The following is an 18,066-nucleotide window of genomic DNA, read 5'->3' on the forward strand; positions in this document are numbered from 1 at the left end:
AAGGAAAAATAAGCAACTCCAGCCATTCCTCAGGTATATCAAATATTTTTTGTCAGGTATGTGAAGTTATTCAAGTTAGCTAAGCTAATTTTTATCTTTAAGATCACAAAAATTATTTTCCAGTTTGCCAGAAGCTTTGACCATTAAGGCAGTTGTAGAGGTCTGATAAGCAATTAAATTTCTACACAAAAATTAAATGGATATGTTTATTTTATTTAACTCCTTCATAGATAAGAATATAGTTAAGAAACTGTGACTTAGAGAAATTGACTAGCCCAAAGTCAGTCAGCTGGTTAGTGACAGAGTAAGTCACTGGTTCACTAGTTTGCTATTTTTTTCTTATTTTTTATTTTACGTTTTCAATAGTTGCCTGTAGCTTAACATGCTAACAAAACTAAGAGGTTGTTGCTTTGTATTGATCCCTGATAGCCAGTATAATCTATTGGAACTCTGGTCTGTGAGACTCTCTGGAGTTCAAAAAGTGAGTCTCTATGAAAAATGATCACCTTGAGTAGTTAACAATTTATTATTCATGTGCTAGGATAGCATTCAGCACATCTCAGTGCTCTTTAAATGTTTTAAGAAAATATAAAATTTGGATTACAATGTAAATATTAAATCCAACGATTTGTTACTTCTTTTGCTACTAATTTATACCAGATAATGCCACTTTTTACATTTATAAAATAGGATAGCGCCATCTATATCCTGGCTATTCCAGAATGAATTAATATTTAGTGTTGTAAGTTCTTTGAAGGAATGTTTGATATATCCAGAGGAATATGTAACAGACTTCATTTTTTTCCACTTTCCTAAAAGAAAAGGTTTTTCTTCCTTTAAAACATTTTTTTCCTTACCACTTTATATACAGATGTCAGGGATTTGACATAGAACATCAAATACTTTCAACTTCTATTCATTTCCCTGCTTTTTGTCCTGTCCCAGATTTTCTATATCCCTTCATGTTCTTACCCAATGCTCTCATCTTTCCAAACTGAGGATATTAATTTCTCATGCATTTTTACATATATAACTACCCTTTATTTTCTGTTTCTGTAATGAATAGGAATCCCTATACTATTAGCTACAATTGAGCATCTATGTGCCAAATGTCAATTCTCAAAACCTTGTAGAAAGTCAACACTTTTTAGGTGATTACTATATAACAGGCATTGTTCTAAGTGCTTTACATGTATTAATTGACTTAATTCTCATAATTCTATGAGTAGGTACTACTACTATCTCTAGTTTAGATGAAAAGACTAAGGAACAGAGAGATCAAGTAACTTGCCCAAAGTTAGGTAGTAAGTGATGGAGCTGGGTTAGGAACCTGGTTAGTCTACAGTCTGCCCTTGAATTAGAAAACCTGTTTTCCATCTGTGTTTCTCCTGTACACTTACACTACTACAACTCACAATACTTTCTGATACCAGATGTGTTTGGGGTTTCCCCACACCAAACAATTCTGTGACACCATCTGGGTGTCCTACAATTCAACTCAATTATCTATTTGGAGATAGTCTAAGTTGTCACCTGTGCTTCTCTGACTGATCAGCTTTAAAATCCTAGGTCCCCATGACCCCCTCCTCAGGTTCGATTATTTTGCTTACAGAATTTATGCAATCACTTGCTTATGTTTACTAGTCTGCTAAAGGATATAGATGAACAGTCAGAAAGAAATACCGTGTTTCCCTGAAAATAATACCTAGCCAGACAATCAGCTCTGTAACATAAAACTGGGTCTTATATTAATTTTTGCTCCAAAAGCCGCATTAGAGCTGATTGTCCAGCTAGGTCTTATTTTTGGGGAAACATGGTACATAGCACTAGGTCTGGGAGGGTCCTGAGTGCAGGAGCTTCTCCCGTTGGAGTTGGGATGCATTAGTCTCCTGGTATGTGTTCAACCTGGAAACTCCTAAACCCCATACTATTGGAATTTTATGAAGACTTCCTTAGACAGGCATAATCAATCATTAACTCCATTTCTAGCCCCTTGCCCCTTTCTGGAGATTGGGAGTGGGGCTATAAATTCCAAGCTTCGATTTGTGGTTTGGTCTTTCTGATGACCAGTCCCCATCCAGAAGCCATTCAGACCCCATTCATAGTGACCTCATTAGAACAAAAGATGCTCCTTGTGCTCTTAGTACTTAGGAATTTAAAAGGGTTTTAAAGGAGCTCTGTGCCAGGAATCATCAGTATATATACTTCCTGTGATCTCATAGCTCTTAACCAGTGTATGTCTTTTTCAAGGTACGTATAATTATACCATACAAAGAAAATGAGTCAGATCAAGTAATTAACTGAATACTAGTAAGTTAACTCCAAAACCTGTATTTTATATACTTTATATACGATATCATAAAAGGAAGCATAGGACTCTAAAGCCAGAAAGGCCAAGTAATAGCTATGACCTTGAGAAAGTTACTTCTTTGTCAGTTGCCTTATCTTTAAAATATGGATAATAGAATTTACCACATGAGCTATTGTGAGGAAAAAGGAAGTACAAAGTGCTTACAAAAGTACCATAGCACTCTGTCGGTGTTTTTATTTCTAACCTCCCTCTTAATTTAGAAGAGTACCACCTCACAAAGTTTTTGTAAAGATTAAATGAGGTGATACATATCTAGTACATGGCAAATATTTAATAAATACTAACCATTAATCATCTCTGCATCTGCAGCAGTTAGCACAATGTTTAATGAATAAACAGTGACATGTTAAGATAAATTTTTTGCTTCCCGTCACTAGTCCTCATTTCCTTCCCTGGCATCGTCCTAAATATTTCGAAGTTTACCATCTCAATATCTGTCTCCTACTATAAAGACCAGAGCAACTTAAGAAAAATGTAACTTTGTTGTCACCTGAAGTTGTCACTTACCTACTAGAATCACACCAAATTTTCAGCAAATGGAGTGTACAAACAGCAACCACTGCAAGTTAGCAGTACAGAATGGGAAATGGAATTTTCCCCCATTTACCACATTAGGGACTATTAGAAAATATTCACAATATAATAAAGGCATATCTCTTTCTACTTTTAACCAAAGTTCCTCTTCATTCCTAAGCTTTTACTACATAGTGTACAAAATCCTGAAGTTAACATTAAACCTATTTATTAATAAGTATCCTGCTCAAGAATTACACTTAGGTAAATGAAATAATGCCAGACTATTTTATAGGCTATCTTGCAAATAAGATGACTGCCAAAGGTGCATTCTCTTCACTTTACGTGAAAAATTATATAAAACTGTTCTAAGTTTGACAGTTGCTCCACAACTATCTGAAATTTTTCTAGGCTACTACTTGACAGGATATTGGAGAACTTTTTTCAACACCATCTTTTTCCCATGCACCTGCAAAAATTGAAGGATAAATTGGACAATAAGGCAAACAAATTTCCCCGTTGACAAGAATTTTTAAAATTTAAGATTAGGTATTATACATTAACACAATCACTTCACCAGTTAAAAATTAAATTTATTGATCTACAATCATTACCAAAAAAAAAGTAAACACTTTACTTAAGCTTAATGCTCTTTTTAACTCCTGCACGAATGCCAGATAGTTCACCACTATAACGTTGCTCTTCTCTACGAACTTCACGAACCTGGCCTCTCCTGCGAATTTTGGCTCTTCTGAACTTCTCCCGGTGTTTTACTCTGGGATTGCGATCAATCTTCTTTCTCCTGGGTGTAAGTCCCCTGTTTTTAGCAATCTGATAGGTAATGGCTCTCTTTGCATTTTGATCTTCAAGAGCCTGTTCTTCAGTACTACTTTCTTCTTTCTTTCTCTTTAACTTATGCCTGTCTTCAATTTCTTTGTAATATTGCAGTGCAGCTTCTTCATCAAAATCGGAATCAGAAAGATCTGTAACAGCCGAGGCAGCAGCAGCAACAACAGTCCCTGAAACAGATTTTGGCTTGGCCTTGGTGGATTTTGCTTTTGGATTCAATTCTTTCTTTCCAGCATCATCTTTAAATGTGAGTAGATGACGAATCTCAGAGGACAACTTCTGATCCACAACTGACAGCTTGTTGATCAAAGTTCGGTAGGTAACAAGCCTTTCTATGACAGGATGTCCATGTGCAGGGACTCTCCTAGCTTTCAGGATCAAATAAAAACTGATGTTGGAGCAGTAATTCAAATAGAGGTTGTACTTGGTCCTCAGGTATTGGCTTCCCTTTCCAGGTGGAATGACCCCTTGCTCCACCAACTGTAACAATGGCTCCAGCTCATCCTTTACCTCTGTCAATTTAACTTGCAGGTCTTCAATCAGCTCCAAGAGCTCTGGGGATTCTTTCCTCAGCATCTTCAACTTCTCTTTCACCGAAACTTTCGCCAAATCCTTCACAACCCGTGTCTCAGCCTCATCTACCTGAGGTACCGGTTTTGCAAAGGCCTCCACCCAGGTGACCCCAAAATCATCTTCCTGCAGGGCTTGGGCTAGGCGCCGCTGAATGAGTTGTGCCTCCTCCTCCTCCTCTTTTTCCTCCTCCTCCACTTCGTGACTCTGCCGGCCTCGGGACTTGGAACCATAGTCCGTGTCATAGTAAAGTTTTTTCCTCTGACCCCACGACAAACTGGGATCCACAGAGGCCTCAACTTCACTCTGCACGGAGCTGCCACCATCGTCATCGTCATCCTCCTCATCCCCCGCACTCTCTCCATCTTCGTCGTCCTCATCAGCAACGTCTAGGGCTAGCACCTCCTCCTCCTCCTCCTCGCCATCCTCCTCCTCGTCCCCACTCTCTAGTTCGCTCCAGCCCTTAGCCAAGGTGGCTCGAGATCGGGCCTCATGGAAATCATCTACCTTATCTTGGTAGTAGCTGGAGTCCCCTGGTGAGGGTGGCAATTCTAAATCGTCTTCCTTTTCGTCCGCTGGGCCGCCACCTGCCTTAGCTCGCACAGCTGCCCACTTGGCCGCTCCGCGCCGCCGGGATCTCCCCACCATTGCTCGTGGCCTCAGGTTCGGGTTTTCTGCCACCTCAGCCCTCTGCGCACGAGCCACGCGTTCCAGCAACACGCCTCTCGAAACAGCCACGCGACCTCGTAACACGCGAATATGCCGGCGCTCCGGTCGCCGGCAGGAATTTCTACCTCCTTCCGGCCCCCAGGATGCTCTTCGTGTGGCGTATGAACCAGGACTTCCGCTGGGTCCCGCAGGCCTAGTCACGTTAACAGCTACTGCTTTTTCCGCTTTGCCCTTTAACGTCAATCTATTCCAGTGAATGAAAATCGTTCCGTGTAGGAACAACAGGTATAGGAAGCTCAGTTCCGTAGAGGCCTTTGCGGAAACTTCTGTTCATACTTTCGCGAGCCTGGGCGTGGCGGGGGTGGGGGCAGTATCGCGAGGGAACCGCGAGGCGAGGTCGCCGGGACCAGTAGAGGGCGCTCTGCCTCCACTCCTAGAAGAGGCCCCGGGACTGTGCAATGAGCTGTACTGCGCATGAACCGGGCGTCTCCGACTTGGAGTGAAATGCGGGTGTGTAAGATTTCCCTGTTTACTGGCATTGTTTTATAGTCTCCGCTTATTAGTGTGGAAGTTAATCAGGTTGTTTTTTTCTTTCCCCAGCGTCCGAATACTTTTTCTGGGCACCATAGCCTGAGGCGCTGCGGTGCCGCTGGACTGGAGAATCCTGGCGAGAGCGCAGACCGGGCCTCAGGGCGGGTGTGTTAACCCTTCTCCAGATGCCTGCCCGCTGGGCTCGGTGACTCCACGGGGATTTAACTCTTTCCGAGGAACTCAAAAGTTGGCTGCAGAAGGCCCCAGGATTTTTCTTCCTGTTAGTGGAGAAGATTCATTCTTAAAGATTCTTTGGAAATGACACATTGAACTGTCAAGGCTGTACCCTTTATTCATTTATTCTTCAACATTTATGCACGAGGCAGCGTGTTAGGCTTTGGGAGTACAATGGGCAAAAACAGTCCCGTACTCGTGGAACTTGTGGTCTAGCAGGGGACCAAGTAATCATGGAAAACATGCCAAATTATAACTGGAGTAAGTACTGTGGGCCTTTTGTCTAGTGTTAACCCAGCCCTCATCCGCTGAGAACACTTAACATGGCTTTTACATCACTCTCTCATAGGTGCCATCCTTCTTACTTAGGTAGGGTGTAGTACTATCCCCTGACCTTGGAAAACTTCTGTTTTGAAGAGACAGCTTAAGCGTCACCTCTTTGGTCTCCTTTAATTCCTTTAGTTGTGTTTTTCTCAGTTCTTCTCTTATCACCTAGTAGATCTCTACAAACACTGATTTGCAAGCATCCAGTACAGTGTCTGGCACAGAGTATGTGTTGAATCAAGACTTGTTTAATGAATAAGTATTGAAATTACAGTATTTGATTATATGTCTGTCTCAGGTGCTACATAAAATAGAGTGAATGATGTGTAAGACTGCAAACAACTCTAAGGGAGATAACCTGAGTTGGAATGGATTTTAGGACTCATTAATTCCACCTACATACTTTTATTTTACATACATGGAAACAGACTCAGGGAGATTACACTAGTAAATCTGGCACAGAAATCGGAGAGTGCTCCCACAGCAGGCTTTCACAGTCAGCTGTTATCAGTCCTTTGCCTTTACAATGTGAATGAGTTTCAGAACCGTTACAGAGAGTGTGTTTGCTGGGTGAATGAGAGAAACCAAGAGCACAGATTAAAGTATTACTATTTGAGGAGGAGAGTGGTAATAAGGGAAGAATTAGGCAAACTTGTCTTTGGAAGTGTTACTAGAGCTAGAAGCATGAAAAGACTGTCTTATAACCTTAGAATAATTCAAGATTTAAGTTTTCAGACGTTACGTATGGTAGGTTCAGAGTTAGTATTATGATACCTTCAAATATAGGTTTTGGGAGCTAACCTTTTGATACGTTGCTAAAATTAATGGTGACATACAATTTCTTTGCAGAAAGTACGTGTCATTAAGTTAAGAAAAATAATACAAATTTTTAGAAAAGAGGCATTTCTAACTAAACATTGTCAAAGTGCTAAAAGTTACCTTACACATTTGAAAACCTTTACAAAAATATTTCAGAAAATACAATTTTATGAATAAAAAAGATGTGGATAAAAATGTTATGTTCTGCTTTGCCCTCGCAGAATTCATTTTTGAATGTGAATTTTAATATATTTTGTCATTCAACAAGTATTAACTGCTTACTAACTGTAGCAGAATGCAGCATACTGTAGTAGATCCAAAGGTGAAGTAGCCACAGTGTCTTCCCTCAAGGAACTTATAGTCAGGTAGAAAAGAAAAGATGCATGCAGAATATTAAAATACAGGTAGTATGTGATGTAAGCCTAGTGCTGTGAGAGATTGGAGGGGTGAGATTGCCTCTGGATTGTTATTCTAGAAATATTGTTTAATGTAAGCTGGAACTGTAATTATATCCTTGTTTTAAACGTATTATTGAATTTTCATAATGTCTAAATACTAAGTTTTATTTAGGCATATTTAGTTTTATTTATTTTCATTGAACATTATTTGAGACTTTATAGTCATACTTCAGGACCAAAATGCATAACTATTATAGAGAAGTTAGAAAAATATGTTGGATATTTTTAATAGGAGTTATCACATTGCTCTAATACTGTTTAGTTTATACTACACATTACATTAACTATTTAGAATAGAGTTGCAATATCTAATGCATATTCAGAGAGTGTTGTATTCTAACAGTCTCAGATTTTTGATAAAGAACAGTTAAAGCCAATTATTCAATTCCAGTAGCTCCCATGGACTAATCTTACATAGTCTAATCTTATAATTATATCCCATTTAGGTGAGGAATTATTTTCTTATAACTTTGTATTGCTGTAAAGACAGATTAATAGCTTTATTATACCATAACCCTATGTCAATTAAAAAAGAAAAGCACTGAGTCCCCAGAGAAAATGAATAAATATTAAATAACATTTGATATTTAACTATTACATTTGTGGCAACTATAATTTATCAACAACTGGAATTTTTTAATCACATTATTGTTATACCTGGCTCAGGAGTTAGCAAGTTACACATAATGAGGGCCAAGTTTTTTTTCAAAGAATACTCTTTTGCCTTATTCTAAGCCCTTTAGGAGGTTTTCTGACTATGGCAGGTAGGGGTTTGTGAATGACGCACTGATATTAGGATACTCTGTGTGTTAAAGGTATACTACCACCAGGTTAGCTTAAATTGAGCTCATTTTTCCCCTAGACTATTGTAGCAATAATAATAATAGCTAACATTGAGAGCAGTTATTATGTGTAGGTACTGTTATAAGCTCTTGACATTCAACCCTGTGAGGGAGATATGATAATCTCTAATTTAGGAAACTGAGGCACATGGACACTAAATGAGGTCACAGGCTAGTAAATGGTAGAATAGATTTGAACCCAGTCTGGCTTCAGAATCTACACTGTACTGTAGCTAACACTGGCTTTCAAATATTCCCTTAGTAGCTCTTCTCGTTCCCAGTCTTTGCTGGGAACATTTGATTCAGTATTATCACATATATCGTCCTAGAATACTGTTTCCATCGTCCCACACCCTTGTTCTAAAACTTTCAATGACTCTCAGTTACTATAAAGTTCACAGCACACACAGTCCTCCCACAGTCTTGCCTCAAAGCAACCTTTCCCACCGTACCTTTCATTAACCCCCTACTGAAACTTTACATTCTGATTTAAGTGCTCTATCACTCTTTATTCCCCAAGCATTGCTTTGCAATTTCCTCCTCTGTCCTTTTGCTCATATGTTCAGTGTTCTCATAATTACCTATGCCGGAGATTTACAAATCATTACAGACATCTTTTTGGTTAACAAAGAAATTCTCACACAGGTCCTATGTGATGGTACCTGTATGAGGCTGTTTGAAAAGCCATTATTGACAGCAGGGAGTTGGAGACAACCTGGAGGCCCATCCATGGGAGAGCAGATCAGTAAACTGTCATGGGTAAGCAGCATGAAATTTAGGAGCATAGAGTGACCATACATACTGGTTTGCCTACTACAGCCCTTATTAACCTGTTATTCCAGTGTAATTACACTCATGATTTTAGATGATAAATTATATGGTCATCTTAACTACACAGTAATTGGAAACAGTAGATTATATATATCCACATAGCAACATGAGTGGTTCTCAAAAGCAATGTGCTTAGGGTAGAAAGTAAAAAATGAGATATGTAATATAATACCACTCACATAAATACAATAACATGTTTTGTAAGAACATATACCAACAAAATAATGCCCGTTAAATATAAAATAAACAGTTCTTATGGAGGGGCAAAGAAGAATGGGATGAGGCTTGGAGATTAGAAGGAATAGGAAAGGAACCTGCCATGGACCAATAATGAGAATGTGCCAGGAACTGAGAATAATTAACTGTTTGCGTCTGAGGTTCAATTACAAAACAAGTAGACAAAAAATGACGATCTAGGCCCCTAACTTAAAGTCCTTTAAAAGCTTCCAACATCTATAGGATTAGTTCACATTTCTTATGACTTGACTCCTGCAGACATCTTTAACTTCACATCTTACCACACTCTCGCTGCCGCCATGTATGGCATAGCCGTGTGTGTGTGTGTGTGTATTAGGTTGATGCAAAAGTAATTGCGATTTAAATGGGTAAAAATAACTGCAAAAACCACAATTACTTTTGCACCGACCTAATATATATAATAGGCTAAGAGCTAAAGCCTTTATTCTAGAGAAAATGAGAGCTGACTAAAGAAAAAAATTTATATGAACTATGTTTCAAAAGACCTTCACTATCAAAGCTGTAATTATTAATAACAGTGCCAAAAAATGTATACACATGACTTGTATTCACCTTTTGTTATCAGTATATATTATTACAATTTTAATACAGTTTTTTCCTTTCCTAAAATGTGTATACATCATTTTGGTGGCACCCTCTGTATATAAATAATTATATCTGCAGGTTTCCTCATGAACCTTGTGCAGGCTGTGCTCTTTCTTGCCTCCTTTCCTTTGCACATGTTTCTACTTTCTAGAGAATTTTTATTCATCCTTTAAAACTAATTTTAAATATCACCTTAAAAGCCTTTCCTGGCCTCAGCAGGGTGAAGAACTTCCTCTGTTGCATTCCCACATTTTATACATAGCTCTATTGATACTTACTGCTTTCCTTCCACCAAGTCTACAAGCCCCAGTAAGTCTGGATTTAAGTAGTCATTTTTTAAATCCTAGAAATTAGGTGAGTGTCAGCATATCAAAATAGTAGCCTTTAACAATGAATTGCAGTGTCTTTTGTGCTTCTCTAGTCATCAGCACATTTTTTAAAAAATTAACAATAGCATTTAAAAGACGAAGTATTTAATACATAGCTTTTGTGAACTTAAGCTAATAGTTAAATGTGCATTTACTTTTTATCCCAGCATGACAGACTAGGTTTTCACAACTGACGTTGTCAAATAAATAGTTTTGTTTTTTTTTTCTTTTTTTTTGCTCAGAGAAGTAGTAATAGTTAAAATAGTTTGATATAAGAGTAATAATGGGAAAATGTATTCTTGGTGTTCATTGCTATAACTTATTTAGATAATTTAATATAATCACAGAAACTCTTTGAACTATTTTTGGGTGCAAAAAAAGAAAGGATTATTTTTAGGTGTATGTGAGAAAATGGAAAAGATGAAGTATAGTTGCCATCTGCTTTCATTTCTGTTGGAAACCACTTACTCTGAAAGCAGTAGGTTGTAGATTCTTTTTGCAACTAAAGTCTGTATCTATTTAAAGACACAAAAATCCTAGAAGTGATTTGGAAGGAAAATATAGAACTTCTACTGAAATATGGGCTAAACATATGAACCCTTCTACGCTTTTAGTTAAAAATGACTTGGTTTGGTGGCTTTAATTACAACATGAAGAATTTAATGAAATTGTGAGATTGCTTTCTCTTCCAAACTCTTATCCAATGAAATACTGTGTAATTATTTTCTAAACATTATTTTAACCCTTTTTTATTTTTTCTTGTCATGAGGAATCCTTTAGATACAATTATTTTAATATTCATTATTGATCCAATGATAATTATAGTTTTGATGGTGAAGATCTTTTGAAATACAGGTTACGTAAATTTTTTTTCTTTAGTCACTCCTCATTCTCTATAGCATAAATCCTTACCTCTTAGCTTACTGTGGGGGCCTACCTTTATCTGGCCCCAACTTATTTTTCCAGTTGCTTTCCTACTACTTTCCTTGAGAAGTTCTACATTCTAGCCAAACTCCAATAAGCATTCTGCTTCTCTTTTTGAGATTTCTTTCTCCTGGCCTTTGCTTAGACTGCCCCACATCTCTATTCTTAATGGCCTTCAAAGCCCAGCTAAAATGTCTTCTCCAGGATATATTCTCTGATATGCTTCCTTCCATTAGCATCTACTGGCCCTTTAACGCTTCCTATGTTAGGATTTTAAAACATTTTCTCTATTGTGTTAAAACTACAGGTATTTATATACTTATCTTTCCTACCAGATATATCACCATTCATCTCTGTAACCCTTACAGTATCTAATACAGTTAATTATACTTAGTAAGTACTGATAGTTAATCAAATGAGAGTTAAATTGAATTTTCTTAAATTTCAAAAAGGTATTAAAGTGAGTAAAAACAACCTAAGAATTTAGTAAGCTACCTGCAAATGTGACATTAATCTATATCTATTTTTGGTATGAAGAGATAACTTAGATTTTATGCTAAGAGCAGTGGTGAACCTTTGGAGGGTTTTAAACAGGATAAGAGTAGAGAATTGATGGAAAGGTAAAATTATAGGTAGTGTGAGGCTGTTACAGTCATCTGGGTGATAAATTTTAGTGTCTAAACTAGGGCCCTGGGAATAAGGATATAAAAAAGTGGACAGATTAATTGCTATTTAAGAGATGGTATTATAGGACTTAGTGTCTGATTAAGTATGAGGGGTGAGGAATTACAGTGACTCCCAGGTTTTCTTGGACAACTGAGTGGATGATGGTACTGTCCACTAAGACAGAAAACCCGGGAGGGAAGAGGTTAGCAGCGTGCAGGAAACGGGAAAATAAGTTTGGACATGCTGCATTTGAATTGTCTGTGAAGAGGTTCAAGTGTCTAATGTTTTCTAGACAGTAGGATGTACGTGTTTGAAGCTGGGGAGAAATATCTGAACTGGAGAAGAGATTTGGGGGTCTTCCACATTCAGTGGAACATGGGATTCTATTAGATACTTAACTAAAACAACAACAACGACAAAATAAGGTTTGGGGTTGTTTTTACTTAAGTAGCTAGCACACATGAACGAGTAGACCAGAAGGGATATAGTGCCTGTTTGCCACTACGGTTATAGGACTATCTATCACCAAGTGTCAGATTTAAAGGTTTAGATTAATGAATGAGCTATATGTAATTAAATGTCTAAACCTATTCAAATTTAAGACCTCTCAACTTACCCTGTGAAACTAATCCATTAAAGATGACCACCACCACCAAAAAAATTCATCTGAATAAAGCCTCTATGTGTACTCAACTCACACTTTTTATCATGTCCAAAAGTTTTAATACCTGTCTGGGCTTTCTCCACTTGCTATTGTCAGTGTCATTGAATATTTTGGGAGATACAATTATGCATGAGGGACTATACTCAGTACTTGAAGTACATGATCTTATCTAATTCTCACACTGTGTCTATAAGAACGGCACCATTATTCCTGTTTTCACAGGCGAGGCTCAGAAATGTAATTTGCCCAAGGTTATGTAGCTGGTGGTTAAACCCAAGTCTTTCTCACTTTGAAGTTGTTTTTCTGAACCATTTTATTATACTATTTCCTAGTTTATAGTTTTATCACTAATGAAAAACTTGTATGGCCCAGAGACCTACGCTTCAAGGTGTATTGAAAAAACTTGGCACTTCAGATTGATAGATTAAGATTACTCAGAGATATAGTATCAATATCAACCAATATAAAGGCAGAAAAATAGGAGAATCAGAAGGCATCACCCATACTGAATCTTTGTAGTTTTGTTTTGGAACGTGGGAAAGCATGAATGTAGTAGATGTGTATAGGCAAATAAGCATAAAGTATAATTAGGATAGCATTCAGAGATTGGTCTGTTGTTCCTTCATTGATTAATTTGGGCAGATTTATTCTAGTTTTTGTTTTGTTTGGTTTTTGCTTCTGTACTTTGGTAAAATTATTTATTCACTGTAAATTATTTTCTTTGGCCTTATTTTTGTTTGTACTGACGACCGTATCAGAACATTCCTTCACACTGTGATTGTGAACTACTACAATTTATGTTCTACACTCTATGTTATACAATATTTAAAATAACAGTGAACACATTACTTAAGAGTTTCCTCTTATATTAATCACTAATCTTTTGATATGTTTGAAAACTTATTTCATGTTGCTCAGGAACTGAATGAAGATATTTAATAATCAAGTATAATGTTACAGTTGTCTATATAAACTCACTACTCTACAACCATATCGTATAATAACACCAAATTTACATTCATGTAAAATATTTTAATTTTGCATAGTACCCAGCACCATACTAGATGTTTAAGAGTAGTCATGTTGAAACATAAAATATATGGTTCCTGGACTCATATTGCCATGTAGAGCTTTCATTTCCTCAAATAGTCATGTTTTCTCTCAACTCTAAACTGTCAATGTTATAGTCTCTCCTAGACCATATTTATCCCTTTTTTGCCTGACTTCTATCATCTTTTAGTCTCAGCATGGATATTAATTCCTCTGGGAAGCTTTCCTTGATCCTGCTGCTCTCCCCACTACCCCCGACCCCAACATCTGTGCTTCTAAGGCACATTGTACTTTGTCATCATGTAAATATATGTTATCATTACCCAATAGACTGTAAACCCAACTGACCCAAGGTCATACCTATCTTGTTCACGTGTGTCCCTGCCACATAGAGTAGATGTTAATACATTTGTTAAAGAAAGAATAAATGTTTGAATGACCATTTGAATCAGAGCCAGGTAAGCAGCATTAGCCTTACAGACCACAAAAACATTGCTATAATAGCAACTTTATTTCAGTGTCTTAAAGAAAAATTCTTTTAAATAAAAATACATGGTTGCCCCAATTACATAAGGAAATTACCCAAAAAGATAGCTATTTTAATTTCCTATTGGAGCTATAATAAATTACCACAAACTTAGTGGTTTATAACAATACAAATTTATTGTCCTTACAGTTCTGTAGGTGAGAAATCTGACATGGTCTCATTGGGCTAAAATCAAGGTGTCAGCAGGGGTGCGTTTCTCCTGGAGGCCCTAGGGGAGATTCTGTTTCCTTGACTTTTCCAGCTTCTAGATGCTGCCTGCATTCCGCCTTATGCCTTTTTCCTTCAACTTCAAAGTGAGCAGTGCAGGATCTTCATACCTCTCTCTCTTTCACTGACTCTCCTGCCTTCCTTTTTCTCTTACAAGGACCCTTGTGATTACATTGGACCCACCTGAATAATCCAGGATAATATCCCCATCTGAAGGTCAGCTGATGAGCAGTAACCTTAATTCCTTCTGCAACCTACAATCCTGCCTTGCCATGTAATGTAACATATTCACAGGTTCTGAGAATTATGACATGGACGTCTTCGATGGGCCACTATTCTGCCTCCTATAATAGCTTAGCATTTAAGTCAGTTTGAAAGAAGACATCTTTTCTCCACATTAAAAAAAATAATAGATACTAAAGTAATTCAGTGTTTATATGTTGCAGCCATGTTCTAGGTGCTTTACGTTTATTTTATTGATTCTTATAAAACCTATGAAATATGTATTACAGCCATGCTCATTTTATAGATGAAATTGAGGGAAAGAGAAGTTAAACAACTTACTAAAATCCTATTAGAATCCAGACAATCCAACTCCAGAGCCTTTGCTCTTTGTTTAGTAGGAAGATGGTAGATGGTGTAGATGTGTCTCTTAAGACCAATCCTTACAATGTAAAGTATTATGCTGTTTTAGGTATTTTAAATTACTTGAATATATGATATATTTATAATATAATGTTGCAAAGTTCATTGGGAAATAATCAATTGTTGCACACCTTTTGGGCCAAAGCAACTTATTTCTAACTCTGAAAGAGATACAAAACAATTACTAAGATTGTCTTGAAAGAATGTGTCAGATATTTTTAAAATAATTGACTGGATATTCTCCACTATAGATTTATGCTTTCTCCTTGTTATTAGGGAAAACAGACGGTATGGCACTTCCATATGATGTAAATACTGAATAGAAGAGTTAGAATAGAAAAATTTTATTTTCTCATCCATTTTCCTGAGTCTTATAGTCCCCCTTTGGTGTTTCCTCATATCCTTTTTTTGGACTGCTAATTGCTACTGCTCTTTATGAACACCTCTCTGCATCTAGAAAGCATTAATTCAATATAGGATATAATTATATACATATGAAGAAAAGTGATAAAAATGTAAAGTAATATGTCAACTCATGTAAAATGATATAAAATAGAGATATAAGATGGATTTATTAGCAATGAAAAAACAGTAATATGGTGAACAGAATGGGATGACATTAGATGGGAAACTTACTAGAATTAGTTTTAAAAATTTTAGGATTTTGAAAAGGGTTGGCGGGAAGGGTTGTGAGGAAAATGACAGACTGAAAAAGATTCTGAAACAGGAATTAGCTAATTATATACAGGAAAAGGAACCAGATATATTTGACTAGAGCAGAGGCTTCCCCTAAAAATAGATTTGAATTTCCTTGAAGCAGTGAGGGACCACACCACAGGAGTCAGTGAATTGAAAGGAGCGTAGTGTCGCTTGAGAAATTTCCTGGGAACCTTGTTTACTATTATATCTCTAGAGAAATTATGAAATCTAAACTGTTGCTTTTCAAATAAATTTTTGGAAACAGGCTCTTTGTAAATTAGGACCTGCCCCGAAGGTGGTGTGGTGAGGGGAAGAGCTCTGTATAACGGTCAAATGACTGACATGTCCTATCCCAAATAGCAATTCTCTGAAAAGTCCCTGCAGGTGCAAGTTTATTTAAAAACAACCACAACACAGGTGCAATTCTCCTTATAAACATTTAACCACAATACCCTATTCTGAAAGTCTATGTGGAAAGCCTTTGGGAAAAGAATTCAGTTTTGTTCCTCGTAATTTTTTAATTTTTAAAATAAATTTGAGTTGCAGCTTCTTCTTCATGTTTTGAATTCTTTGTTAATTTAGCTGTTGCCTCCTGCTATCTAAATATAAATTTTATATACGCTGTGATTGGATACAGACACTTACTTGGAGAAATTCTGTATGCAAGAACCAAAATGTTTAGGGTTAAAAAAATGTCAATTAGAAGAAATTTCTCCATATAGATGTGAAAGAAAGAATTGTGGCTCCTGGTGTTGTGGGAGGTGAAGTGGACTGGAAGTTTGGAGGCCTGTGCTCCATCTTTAGCTTTCGAATGACTACTATTGATTCTAAAATTCAAAATAGATTCTAAACTTGTATAATTCAAACAGGGAAAAAATGACCCTTATAAAGAAGTGCATGGTGTCATCTACTCTGGTCCCCCCTTCACTGGGCGGCAGCTCCAGGGCCCTTCCCCATTGTGCTTGTCCTGCTCAGGACAAGCTCTGGCCTATCATGGCCATTTAACTTGCTGTTGCCTTTCTTCTTGGACACACAGTTTAACTATGTGGTAGGCAGAGTAATATCCCTCCAAAAATGTGCATGCCCTAATCCCTAGGACCTGTGAATATGTTACCCATTACATAGCAAAAGAGACTACAGATGTGATTAAGGGTATGGGCCTTAAAATGGGGAGATTATCCTCGATTATGTGGGTCAGCCCAATGTAATCACATGAGCCCCCCCAAAGCGGAGAACTTTCTTTAGCGGGAGGCAGGAGAGATGAAGCAAAAGCAGAGGTCAGAGAGATTTGAAGAATGAGAAGGACTTGGTCTGCTGCTAGCTGGCTTTGAAGATCAACGGGCCACTATTAAGGGAATGCTGTCAGCATTTAGAAGCTGAAAACAACCTCCAGCCCATAGCAGGTAAGGGAATGGGGACCTTGGCCCTAAAGCGACAAGAGACTGAATTCTGCCAACAATCTGAATGAGCCTGGAAATGGATTCTCTCCTGGAGCCTCATGATTAGAGCCCGCTGGCAGCAGTTTAGTTTCCACATTGTGAAAGTGAAGAACAGGGATTAGTCTCCCCAGACTTCTGACTTATAGAACTGTGATATAATACATTTGTGTTGTGTTAAGCCACTCAATTTGTGTTAATTTGTTATGGCAGCACAGAAAACTAGTACAGGCTCCTTCCCATTTGCTCCTGTTTCAGCCTAGATGTTCCCTCCTCACAGAGGAGGCCTTTCCTGAGTATGCCTTCTAAAGGAGACTGCCTCAATCCTAACCTTGGTGGTCTCTGTCACACTACTTTATTTCCTTCATTGCATTAATCACAAACTGTGATTATTATATTTATTTATCATTATTATTTTTTTTATCTGTCTTCCCCACTAGAGTATAATCTCTGGGAAGGCAGGGCCAGGTTGGTCATGGTTATCTATATCTTAGCATCAAGGGTACAACATATCAGGCACATATTAGGTCTGCAACGTACATTTGTTGAAAAATTGTTTTTGATTTAATAGTAAACAGGGTAACCCCAAATGGAGTAGTAGAGACTTTATGGCAAACCATGGTGTATCAACATCATGGAATATTACATAACTACTTCAAAGGTTAACATACATGTCTTCTATATCAACTTTGGAAATTGATATATATGTGTGACAAAAAGGAACACAAAATAGTTGGCATAAAAGTACAATTGTATGAAATGCATTTATATATGCTTTTAATGATTAGAATTTAATTTTGGAAATAAAGTTTAGTATTCTTAATTCTGAACTTAATACTATTTGCATATCATAACATGCAAAATGTGGGGTCATTGTTTAATTTTTTAAAAAGATTATTATTAAGAATATAGTTATCATGCAATATTATATTAGTTTCAGGTCTACACAATAGTTATTCAACATTATATACCTAAAGAAGTCAAGAAACCATCTTACTGTATTATG

General features: G+C 37.2%; 2 protein-coding genes across 3 annotated transcripts in view; one reads left to right on the top strand and one right to left on the bottom strand.

Moving 5' to 3' along the window:
- Positions 1-18,066, top strand: part of JCHAIN (joining chain of multimeric IgA and IgM) — a 43,386-nt gene that overhangs the window by 6,715 nt on the left and 18,605 nt on the right. Inside the window, exons 1-2 of one of the 2 annotated variants that reach the window (XM_019757095.2) lie at positions 5,362-5,482; positions 5,573-5,998. In XM_019757095.2, the coding sequence (XP_019612654.1) occupies positions 5,971-5,998 (28 nt within the window). In that variant the 5' untranslated portion in view covers positions 5,362-5,482; positions 5,573-5,970. Of the gene's footprint in view, positions 1-5,361; positions 5,483-5,572; positions 5,999-18,066 lie in introns of those variants that run through there. The other variant, XM_074324483.1, reaches the window with a different exon arrangement.
- Positions 3,457-5,334, bottom strand: UTP3 (UTP3 small subunit processome component). Its single transcript, XM_019757093.2, has one exon. It carries the CDS (start codon positions 4,949-4,951, stop codon positions 3,518-3,520), a length of 1,434 nt encoding a protein of 477 aa, XP_019612652.2. The 5' UTR covers positions 4,952-5,334; the 3' UTR covers positions 3,457-3,517.

This window comes from Rhinolophus sinicus, linkage group LG02, assembly GCF_036562045.2.
Source record: "Rhinolophus sinicus isolate RSC01 linkage group LG02, ASM3656204v1, whole genome shotgun sequence".
Lineage (NCBI taxonomy): Eukaryota > Metazoa > Chordata > Mammalia > Chiroptera > Rhinolophidae > Rhinolophus > Rhinolophus sinicus.